We start from the raw sequence: 12343 nt of genomic DNA on the forward strand, positions 1-12343 counted from the left end.
TCAAATCACCTCTACGTACTATGCTGATTCCGTCAAAGGGCGATTCACCATCTCCAGGGATAACTCCAAGAGCGAGCTCTATCTGCAAATGACCGGCCTGAAGCCCGAGGACACCGCCCGCTATTACTGTGCGAGACACACAGTGAGGGGAAGCTGGTCTGAGCTCAGACAAAAACCTCCCGCTGCGGGCAGCAGGGAAAGTCCCAGCTGCTCAGACACTGACACTGCGAGCACTGGAAACTCAAGAGAGGAAGCGACGTGTTCATTGCCAGCGGCTCAGTCTTAGCCAAATCTAGCTTCTCACCGAGCACAGAGCCAAGGCCGGTCCCGACCTGACTGAGAAGGGCTGGACCTGAACCTTTCCCCCTGTTTGTAACACATTTTAAAATAAGTCTGTGTTGAAATAAGGATTCCCATTAAACATCCCCTTAAAGTCGAGAGGGAAGGATGAGAAGATGCAGTAAACGAAGCCATAAACACTGTCCGATAAAATAAAAATGGGCACAGTGAAGCTATCCAAGAATCATAGAGTAAAAGGTTCGAAGGGACCTCGGGAGGTATCTAGTCCAACCCCCTGCTCAAAGCAGAGCCAACCCCAACTAAACCATCCCAGCCAGGTAACCCATTCCAGTGCTTCACCACCCTCCCAGGGGGAAACGTTTTCCTAATGTCCAACCCAGAACTCCCCCCTTGCAACTTGAGACCGTTGCTCCTTGTTCTGTCATCTACTACTATGAGTCAGTGCTGTGTATTTCAACAATATTTGCGTAAAGGTATCACACACGTTATATAACTCATCAACTCCCTCCCCCTGCACACTGCCTCCTCTCTATGGCCTCATCAAATAACTCCCACACATCCAGGCTGAGCACCTAGGGCCATGTGACATAACGGATCTCTCATCCATCCAACTTCCTTTCTCGCTACAGTTCAATTAATCCACCTGTATTTAAACAGCACAGCCCGAGACAGGGATATGCACGCATCTCTCACACACAGGGAGTGGGGAGTTGAGAGCGGTTCTCTGCCGCTGTCCCAGTAGACGGGTTAACTCTATTCACCGCACAAATGGGCATCTCCTCGGGGCTAGGTATTGATATTTTTCTGGATGATGTTGCTGGAGGAATTCGATAGATCAGACTTGCCCAAGGAAAGGACAAAATTCAGGCTTAGTCTCTCAGAAATATGGGGACTTAACGATATATCCAAAGCTAATCTTGTGTGCCCATAACTAATGTTATAGAAGACCTGAGTGGATCTATCGATCTATTTACTCCCCTTCACACCCATCACTCTCCAGGTGACTGACACTAGCCCGCTGTCCCAGGTCGTTGTCTGCCACCTGCCTGGAGAGAAATGCATGCAGGGGCGGATCCAATGATCATCGCGATCGATTCTGAAAACTCTCTCCGGCTTCACTGCGTTGTAGATGCGGCCAAAGGAAGGACAATCGTCATCGGGTCAGAGCCTCGCTGCTGTGAAGTGCGGATGCTCCATGGATTCCAAGGCTGCTGCCCCGCTTGGCTAACGCTGCTGTCCTGGCCCGTTTATTCCGACAGATGAAAACATTGAATCACACGGGATCGAGCTATGCCAGGAGACGAGGGGCCAGGCGCCCTCCCACAGGACATGGCAAGCCTGATTTCAGAAGGTTTTCTACCCATCCAGCTACAGATTTATTCAGTGCCACACAGCAATCCGTCAGCAATAAGTAAAATGGAATCAGTGAGAATCCTTTCCAGTTGTCGAATAGCAATTTTCATTTATTGATTATTGGTAGCAAATTAACAACCTAGCCTGGAATTCTGCAAACTAAACCCCAGGAGCACTGCCTGTATCTAATGTGGGAATTGGGTATTTCAGCAGGAGGCTCCCTGGCAAATGTATCCTTTGGTCAAATGTCACTGAAATCTAGGAATCAGGCTACAACTGTGAGTCTTTTATAAAGAAGGGGATATGCAAATGGCGGTGACTGTTTCTTGCTTAAATCATTTCTCTGCTAGGTTATAACATTGACACCGACATCAAAAGTGGGGTAGGGCGGAGAGACATGATTGGATGGATGGATTGATAGAGTTACGTAAGTTAAATTGGCAGTATTATAAGCTCCAAGTGTTATTCTATGTATGTAAATACTCAAAGGGAAGCTTCTCTATTAAGATTGAACCCTCAGATCTCCCCGACACTGGGTTTAAACTCGACACAGTGTCACACTCCTGCTAGATCTCCCCTTATATTGTCCCCACCCCTTGTCCCATGCAAATGAACCCCCCGGAGCCCTGTTCATAGCCCAGTGGCAGGCCGCTCACACCGCTCAGAGCCAGCTCAGCTTCCCAGCCCGCCCAGGGAACCAGCCCGCCAGCCGCAGACATGGCCCCCAGCCTGGTCCTCGCCTTCCTCCTGCTGCTCCCAGCAGGTAAGGGCGGGATCTGCGCTCCAGCTGTGCCCCCCATACCGCATATGCCCTAATAACCGCACCTCTGGGGATTACTAAAACATTTCCTTTTTCTTTCTCCCCTCTGCAGGTGTCTATTCCCAGGTTAGCCTGGTGGAGTCCAGTGGAGGAATCAAGAAGCCCGGAGAGACCCTGAAACTGACCTGCACCGTGTCCGGATTCTCTCTCACTAGCTACAATTTTGGCTGGGTCTGCCAGCCAGTGGGGAAAGGGCTGGAATGGGTCGGAGCTATCTGGGGTAATGGAGGCACTGCTTATAATGAGGCTCTGAAAAGTCGCCTCACCATCACCAGAGACACCTCCAAGAGCCAAGTGTACCTGCAACTGACCAGTCTGCAACCCGCAGACACCTCCGTGTATTACTGTTCCCGATACACACAGTGAGGGAAAACCTACCAGAGCCAGCACTAAAACTAACCTTGTGCAGAACCAGCCTGCCTGTGTCAGTGACAGCAGCAGCTGCCAACACAGCCCCCTTGCTGCTTGGCTGTTTATTCGCTTCATCCACATGGCTGCATGGCCTCTGTCTTTCGTGATTTGTACAAAACAAACCCTGTGTCTAGACGGGGGTTAAGCTGGGTGGCCCTTGCTGTCCCTTTTTACCCTGCAGTTCTGTGATTCCATGGCACGGCACAACCACTTATTAATTAACCCTCCCACTACCCACAACCAAAGAATGTGTAAGAAATCCCAGAGCTGCTAACACAACCCAGGAGTCCTGTTCCCAGTCCCGGGCTCTAGCAATTTCTTTATCATTTCTCCAAGCAGTGAACAGAAAACCACAGAAATCCTCACACTCAGCCACATGCTGTAGCCACTGGACTGCTCTCCCCTCCCAGAGCTGTGCAGAGCACCTGAGAACCTGACCATGCTGGGCTGGAGAGCCGGCTGTCCTATGGCAGCTGGGAGTAGAGAACACAGGAGATTTGGGGCCTAGGTGACAAAGACGGAGCCCTCAGCTGAACAGGACATTTATATACCTTGACATTCCTCCTCCACTTTCCGGCACAGACAGTTGGATTCTTTATGTTTACAGTGACATAAAATAATTCATCTTCTACTTTCAAAGATAACTAAGAAAGATGGGGGCTAATTGGCGATTCATTTCCACTGCAGCAAAAAGGATTCTCACCATAGGAGCCTTCTACTGAAATATCGCTTGCAATGAATGAATGACTGAATTATAAAAGAAGCCCTCAAAGAAGGAATTCCACTAACTCAGTCCTACATGGAAAAGACAGGCCAAGCACCGATTTTCCTTTCAAAAGGAGTAACCAGAGAATATATGAAATAATGTAGGGCTTCTGTATCAGTATTACAGACAAGACATTCAGATACTCTGAGACTCGGAGGCACAATGAAACCCTAAAGTAAATAAATAAGTAGAGAAATAGTTAGAGAAAGAGAGAAAGAGATCTGAGAGTTTTATACTTCCAAGTGTAACCAGGACAATAGAAATACTCAAAGGGAAGCTTCTTTATTAAGACCGAACCCTCAGATCTCCCCGACTCTGGGTTTAAACTTGACACAGTGTCTCACTCCTGCTAGATCTCCCCTTATATTGTCCCCACCCCTTGTCCCATGCAAATGAGCCGCCCGGGGCCTTGTTCATAGCCCAGTGGCAGGCCGCTCACACCGCTCAGAGCCAGCTCAGCTTCCCAGCCCGCCCAGGGAACCAGCCCGCCAGCCGCAGACATGGCCCCCAGCCTGGTCCTCGCCTTCCTCCTGCTGCTCCCAGCGGGTAAGGGATGGATCTGCGCTGCCACCACATGTTCCCTAATATCCGCACCTCTAGGAATCGGTGCAATATTTCCCTTTTATTTCTCCCCTCTGCAGGTGTCTATTCCCAGGTTAGCCTGGTGGAGTCCGGAGGGGGAATGAAGAAGCCTGGAGAGACCCTCAAACTGACCTGCACCGTGTCCGGATTCTCTCTCACTAGCTACCATGTGAGCTGGATCCGCCAGCCAGCAGGGAAAGGACTGGAATGGATGGGTATTATCTATACTGGTGGAAACACTAACTATAATGATGCTCTCAAAAGCCGCCTCACCATCACCAGAGACACGTCGAAGAGCCAAGTGTTCCTGCAACTGACCGGCCTGCAACCTGCAGACACCTCCGTGTATTACTGTACCAGAGACACACAGTGAGGGAGAACCTATCCACGCCAGCACAGAAACTAATCCTGTGGTGAACCAGTCTTGCTTTATGAGCAGCAGCTGCCAACACAGATTTGTTCTGTTTGGTTAGGTATTTGCCTCAAGTTACAAGCATTCAGTGACTTCCACCCCATAGCACTCCAAGACAACCATCAATCAGAGCTGCCAACGCTGGGAATGGAGCCCCAGAGCTCTGACTCCAGGCCCCTTCCTAGAGCGATTTTTCTACCGTTCCGCTATGAAGGGAAGGCAAAGACCAGCCGGGAATATTCATACCTAGACTCTGTTCCCACTAGAGTCCTCTTCTCTTCCACAGCTCTGAGATAAGCCAGGCGTCTTTACATCCGTGTTAGAACCGAGAGCCTGACGATAACCCAGACATTCTGCTGTGACATACAGGACAAAGTCTGAGCCATGAGCCGACCGTGACTTTGATTCAGAAGAAATGACGGACAAGGGGTTGTGACTTGGTGACTACAAGGTGCCAAGTGGGCAAAACCCCCTTTGACTTTGGACCGTCTCAGTACAGGCCCGCTCTTTAAGTTACCTGCCACCCCCCATAATTAACCTCAGTTAGCCTTCAAGAATCACTCCGATCATTCAGCAGCCTTCAGAAACCTGGTACCCTGAGAACTACCAGCCCCAACACACGCCCAAGGGCCCACCTCGCTCAGCCCAGAGGGGCCAGCACCAGCTGTTTTATAGGAAGCAGCCAAATACCTGGGCAATTATCAACTCACTTGGCCAAAAGGGAAGGATTTCTCATAGTGCCCCACCACGGAGAGATTGGTTTAACTCTGAAATTCGGGGAGTTTATTCTCCTTCCCAAAATCAACCAGCGCAGCAGCTTGCAGCTCTAACTGCCCCATGTTCAAACCAAGACAACACCATTGTACAGTAGTGGGATCTACATGGGTTAGGTACAGCACAATGGGCAGGTGTGCTCTACAAATTACACCCTGTGGTGCCCACTGCCATGCCATGCAGACAAGCCCTGGGCCTGCAAAGTGCATAGTCAGAGGCAGAAACACCCATGCCCAGGGAACTTCCACTGCAAAAACCTGGGTTCAAGCTGAGTTTAGATGTCTACAGAATTCAGGGAGAGCAGAGCGGCGGGGGGAGAAGAAGGGTTGTGAATCTAACTGGGGTCTGTTTCTGGGATTTTGTGGCCTAATGTAGCTTTTAGGCTCCTAAATCCATTTATGGATCAAGCCCTTAGTATTTAGGTGGTTTAGGGAGGAGAAGAACAAGTCAGATTTACTGTTAAAAGACTGCTGTGCTAAATGTTTTACAGCATCTCTTACTGCTTCACAGAGAGACATGTTTGGTTAAGACTCTCCACAAAGAATTGACTTCATTAGGTCTGAAATTCTAAAAATTCCAAAGGGATTTAGGAGCTACTTTGCAGATCCTTCCCACCATAGCAAGGAGGACTCACCACCTACTCACCTTCTACTTCAACATCCATTGTGAATAAATAAATATACAGACAAAAATATATGGAAGAAACAAATCAACCAACAGAAGGGAACAAATAATATATATCCCAAGCACAGACTTTACCTCCAAAGGGAAGAGGAGCTGCTGACTCCATGAACTGAACCAGGGTCCGTTTAGGTAAGTCGGGGGTGCATTGCTCCCTTTAGGTGTCCATGTCTCTCTCATGTGGCCAATTCAGCTGGACTCGCTGCAAGGATCTCACGGCATAAAGCAGGGCTGCTGAAAGCTCTGAGATTCCATCTCAAGAACTGGTGAATCCAAGTGGCTTACCCTAGTGACAGTGTGACCCTAAGTGGACTGACACACTGAAGGGATCCTCCCAGTGACTGTTCCAGAACCATTCAATAGCACCAGACCCATGGATTTGTGACACATGTAGACGCACATTCGAGCCAATCCTATACTAAACTATTAAAAGGAATAGGAAAGAAAAGAGTTATTTAGAAGATTAAATCAGATAAACATACACACAAACGAGTTAGATTCTTAACTTGCAAAAGGTAACAGAAGCTTTTATAAGAATCAAGCTCTCTATGTCTGTTGGGGCTAATCCAGACCGAGCAGCTGGGGATCTCTTGCTTATGCCTTGAAACTTTCCTCCCAGAGTCCAAGTACCAGATAGATAACCAGTTCCTTTGTGCAAGGGGATTCTATTCCCTCCCCTTCCCCACCCCCAACCTGATGTGCTCTGACTGCAAACTCAAGGGATTGAAGGAACTTGCATGATTTATCTTCTGCAGATGGGGGACAGAGTAGAAGAAGAGTCTTTTCTCCTCTTCCATGGTCCACAATGTCACTGGACTTTTCCTGTTGGAAAGCAGGTAACACTTTCTGTTGATATTCAGCATATCACTCCCTTTCATGTGTCTCTCCTTTGTGGTGATTCACACAGTCACAGAAGCTCCAATACAACCACTCACATATTATCTAACACTATGGGACACAACTGTTCTCAGTGAGATCAAGGCAGGAAGCAATTCACAAGCATTCAATAAAACCTAAAAACTAAACACGTTCTTATGCTGCTAATACCTATTGTAGCAATACTAGCACACAGGTGAGCCAGACTGTTTCCAGCTCTGTACTTGTGTCAGATACACACACAGTGAGGGAAAACCTACCAGAGCCAGCACTAAAACTAACCTCGCGAAGAATCAGCCTTCCTGGTGGGTGGCAGGGAGCAGCAGCTGCAAACACAGGGTCCTTGCTGCTTGGTTAGCTATTCACCTTATCCACTGAACTGGATAAACATCTGTCTTCAGTGGTTTAGACACAATAAACCCTGCGTCTTGGCCCAGGCTTAGACTGGATGACCCATGTGGTCCCTACTGGACCTATGGCTCTATTTTTCTATGGCAAGGTACAGGCACTTGTGAATTAATCCTGATACTACCCAAAGTCAAAGAATGTATCAGAAATCCCAGGGCTGGTAAGATCACCCAGGAGTCCTGTTTCCCAGGCCCCTGCTCTAGCAATTTCTTTATCATTTCTTGAAGAAGTGAAGCGACGGACCACAAAAATCTTCATACTCGGTCTCATGGGGTAACATCTGGATTGCTCTCCCCACCCAGAACTGTGCAGAGCACCCAAGAGTTTTAATGTTCTATAATCCAGAGCCCCGCTCTCTTACTGAAGGTGGGAAGAGAACACAGGAGATCTAGGCCTGCATGACAAAGCTGGAGCCCTTAGCTGAACAGCACAGGTATATCTCTTGAAATTCCTCTTCCAGCTTCCGACACAAACAGCTGGATTGTTTATGTCTACAGGGAGATCATAGAATCACAGAGTTGGAAGGGACCTCAGGAGGTATCTAGTCCAACCCCCTGTTCAAAGCAGGACTAACCTCAGCTAAGTAATCCCAGCAAGGGTTTTGTCAAGCCGCAGCTTAAAAACCTCAGAATGGAGATTCCACCACCTCCCTAGGTAACCCATTCCAGTGCTTCACCACCCTCCTAGTGAAAATCTTTTTCCTAATATCCAACCTAGATCTTCCCCCACTGCAACTTGAGACTGTTGCTCCTTGTTCTGTTATCTGCCACCACTGCGAACAGCCTAGCTCCATCCTCCCTGGAACCCCCTTTCAGGTAGTTGAAGGCTGCTATCAAATTCCCCTCATTCTTCTCTTCTGCAGACTAAACAAGCCTTGTTCCCTCAGCCTCACCTCATATGTCATGTCTCCAGCCCCTTATCATTTTTGTTGCCCTCCGCTGCACTCTCTCCAACTTCTCCACATCCTTTTTGTAGTGGGGGGCCCAAAACTGGACACAATACTCCAAAAACGGCCTCACCAATGCCGAATAGAGGGGAATAATCACTTCCCACGATCTGCTGGGAATGCTCCTACTAATGCAGCCCAATATGCTATTAGCCTTCTTGGCAACCAGGGCACATTGCTGACTCATATCCAGCTTCTTATCCACTGTTACCCCCAGGTCCTTTTCTGCAGAACTGCTGCATGCTCATCGGTCCCCAGTCTGTAGCTGTGCATCGGATTCTTCCGTCCTAAGTGCAGGACTCTGCACTTATCCTTGTTGAACCTCATCAGATTTCTTTTGGCCAATCCTCCAGTTTGTTTAGGTCCTTCTGTATCCTATCCCTATCTTCCAGGCTATCTACCACTCCCCCCATCTTAGTGTCATCTGCAAACTTGCTGAGGGTGCAATCTACCCCATCCTCCAGATCATTAATGACGATGTTGAACAAAGTCGGTCCCAGGACTGATCCCTGGGGCACTCCACTTTTGACCGGTTGCCAGCTAGACATGGAGCCATTGATCACTACTCGTTGAGCCCTATGCTCTAACCAGTTCTCTATCCATTTTATAGTCCATTCATCCAACCTATACTTCTTTAACTTGCTGATAAGAATACTGTGAGAGACAATATCAAAAGCTTTGCTAAAGTCAAGGTATATCACATCCACCGCCTTCCCTACATCCACAGAGCCAGTCACTTCTTCATAGAAAGCAATCAGGTTGGTCAGGCATGACTTTCCCTTGGTGAATCCGTGTTGACTCTTCCTGATCACCTTCCTCTCTTCCAAGTGCCTTAAAATGGATTTCTTGAGGACCTGCTCCATGATTTTTCCAGGGATTGAGGTAAGGCTGACTGGTCTGTAGTTCCCCGGCTCCTCTTTCCTGCCTTTTTTGAAAATGGGCACTATATATTTGCTTTTTTCCAGTCCTCAGGGACCTCCCCCTGTTGCCACGAGCTTTCAAAGATAATAGCCAATGGCTCTGAAATCACCTCAGCCAACTCCCTCAGCACCCTCGGGTGCATTGCATCCGGCCCCATGGACTTGTGTATGTCCAATCCTTCTAAATAGTCTTGGACTGTTCCTTTAGCACTGAGGGATGTTCGCCTCCTTCCCATTCTGTGCCACCCAGTGCAGCAGTCTGGGAGCTGACCTTGTCTGTGAAGACAGAGGCAAAAAAGGCATTGAGTACCTCAGCTTTCTCCACATCCTCCGTCACTAGGTTGCCTTCCCCATTCCGTAAGGGGCTCACACTTTCCCTAATCTTCCTCTTGTTGGTAACATACCTGTAGAAACCCTTCTTGTTCCCCTTCACGTCCCTTGCTAGCTGCAACTCTAATTGTGCTTTGGCCTTCCTGATTTCATTCCTGCGTGTTCGAGCAGTGTTTTTATAATCCTTCCTAGTCATCTGACCAAGCTTCCACTTCTTGTAAGCTTCTTTTTTGTGTTTAAGTTCACCAAAGACTTTTTTATTAAGCCAAGCTGGACGCCTACCATATTTGCTATTCTTTCTATACATCGGGATGGTTTGTTCCTGTGCCCTCAATAAGGTTTCTTTAAAAAACATCCAGCTCTCTTGGGTTCCTTTCCCCCTCATATTAGCCTCCCAGGGGATCCTGCCCATCAGCTCCCTGAGAGAGTCAAAGTCTGCTTTTCTGAAGTCCAGGGTCCGTATCCTGCTGTTCTCCTTTCTTCCTTTTGTCAGAATCCTGAACTCGACCATCTCATGGTCACTGCTGCCCAGGTTGCCACCCACTTCTACTTCCCCTACCAAATCTTCCCTGTTTGTGAGCAGCAGGTCAAGAGAAGCATGGCCCCTAGTTGGTTGCTCCACCACTTGCACCAGGAAGTTGTCTGCAACACCCTCCAAAAACTTCCTGGAGTGTTTGTGCTCTGCTGTATTGTTCTTCCAGCAGATGTCAGGGTCATTGAAGTCCTCCAGGAGAATCAGGTCCTGTGAACTGGAAACTCCCTAGTTGACCAAAGAAAGCCTCATCTACCTCATCAGCATTGAAGCGCACAGAGCAGCAGGTACATACTCAGGGTTTTCTGTGTGTTTTACTCAGAGGAGACAAATATTCTTTCAGGTCCGGCTTTGCCAGAGGCACAACTGACAGTAAAGTGCAAAGTTAAATCAGTGGCACTAAGATGTGTGCTTATATTTCAATGGTGTCCCGAAGAGAGCTGGGTTCAAGCAAACGCTTAAGTGCTTCCATGACTCAACGTCTGAACATTGTTCTAGGGGCTAAACTGACATCCCAAATCCATTTGCATCCTTGAAAATCATGCATGGGCCGACTGTCTGCCTTCAACTACTTTGAAAATCCCCAGCCCCAGACTGCTGCAGGATTTTACAAAACTATCTTTGCAACAAATTGTCCCCAGATAACCATAAATGAGCTGTGCACCTGGGCACACTGTATCTCACCTGGGAAACAACATCTCCTCTACCAATTCAGGAGTGGGACGGGGATTTTCGAAGGAATCCAGAATTGTTAGATTTCCAACTCCCATGGGATTGGAGTCTTTACATGGCTTAAAATCCTTCAAAAACTGCACTCTGTATCAGAAGCATAAACACAGAGGCAGGGCCCAGCTTATAAGGTCCATGTATTATTGTTATTTTATTATCTTATTTGTCATTTTTATCTGGCATTTCCATAGAGACTTTCATTTCGTTTTGGACATTTTTCCCCTATTATCGCCTATATATAGTGAAGGTTGAAAATAATATTAACACTAATACGAAGAATAAGAGTGAAATAACCCTAAATATGCAACTCAGTTTTCCTTATTCCTATAATTAGCCGCACTCAAAGCCATGGCTGTACTCCCGGAGTTATAATTACACACGTGCACAAATACCGGCAGGATTATAATCCTGGACTCTAGGTTCGTTCATGGTTTTGACTGCCAGTTTTTACTAAATGGCTTAGCAGAGTCCAGTTCTTGTCTACAATATTCAGAGCAGCCTAGGAGATACCAACAATCAACTCCCATTAATTGTAAAGATGCTCATTTCATAATACTTCTGTCTTGTAGTCCAGCTTCGCTAGGAAGTGTTTCAGAGACTTGCTTCCTTTTTCTTAAAGAAGAAGAAAGAGACATTTCAGACATCAGTAACACCACTAAATCCGTAGCATTTATACAGCAATTTTCATCAGTAGATGGCAAAGCACTTCGCAAAGGAGGGTCAGAATTTCGATCCCGATTTTACAGGGAGAAGTGACCTGGCCAAGGCAGACCAAGGAATAAACACACGGTTTTCCATGGCCCAATGGACTGTTCTGTACACACCGTGCCAAGAAACTCACAAAATAAGACCAGGCAGAGTTTAGCGGTCGGCGAACCATCCATAATGCATTTTGTCTGTGAGAGGCAGTTAGCAATCCTGTAGAGACCACTGCAGAAATGAGCCTAGAAGAGAAACTAACTAACTCTTCTTCAGCCCCATCTCTTTTCTCCTCTGAACCTGTCTCCGGGAGGCCCGAGTTTAATGAGGGTTGTGCTCTAGGCTGTGGGTTTTTTAAAGAGGAGGAGATGCAAATTCAGTGTCTCAGGGCCCTGTATAAATCCTGCGTCTCTCAGACTGCCCAGGGTGAAAAGGGAGCAGGCCGAGATCTTGGTGTCTTTGTAGCTACCAATAGAAACCCTCCAGCGTCAACAACATGATATCCTGGCTGAACCTTTTATTTATTCTAGCAGCCCTTCCAGGTAATTCTCCCCTCTCCTGTCCCCAGCACCGGCTGGAGACACCAGGGCAGGCTGCACATTCCTCTCCTAAACCAAAGCGTATGAAGTGAATGGGCGTCTTCTCTGAGCTTTGGGCCGGCTTTGAATTATTGTGATTCTTAATGGCTTTTTTTCTTCTTCTTTCTTCCCTCTCTCCCTCCTCCCAGATGTCCGGTCCGAGGTTCTTCTGGTGGAGTCTGGAGGCGGAATTCAAAAGCCTGGGGGATCTCTCCGGCTCTCCTGC

The 12343-nt window shown here is 47.8% G+C and overlaps 2 gene segments (V, D, J or C); both read left to right on the forward strand.

Annotated features, from left to right (window-relative positions):
- The first annotated feature begins 2370 nt into the window (after positions 1 to 2370).
- Positions 2371 to 2839, forward strand: LOC137145771 (Ig heavy chain V region PJ14-like). The segment is given in 2 exon segments: positions 2371 to 2416; positions 2526 to 2839. Coding segments are annotated over 2 exon segments (360 nt in total).
- A 1311-nt stretch (positions 2840 to 4150) lies between these two features.
- Positions 4151 to 4605, forward strand: LOC137145772 (Ig heavy chain V region PJ14-like). The segment is given in 2 exon segments: positions 4151 to 4196; positions 4292 to 4605. Coding segments are annotated over 2 exon segments (360 nt in total).
- Positions 4606 to 12343: the final 7738 nt, after the last annotated feature.

Source organism: Emydura macquarii, unplaced genomic scaffold (assembly GCF_026122565.2).
Source record: "Emydura macquarii macquarii isolate MOO-44397 ecotype Brisbane River unplaced genomic scaffold, CSIRO-AGI_Emac_v2 contig_3630, whole genome shotgun sequence".
NCBI lineage: Eukaryota > Metazoa > Chordata > Testudines > Chelidae > Emydura > Emydura macquarii.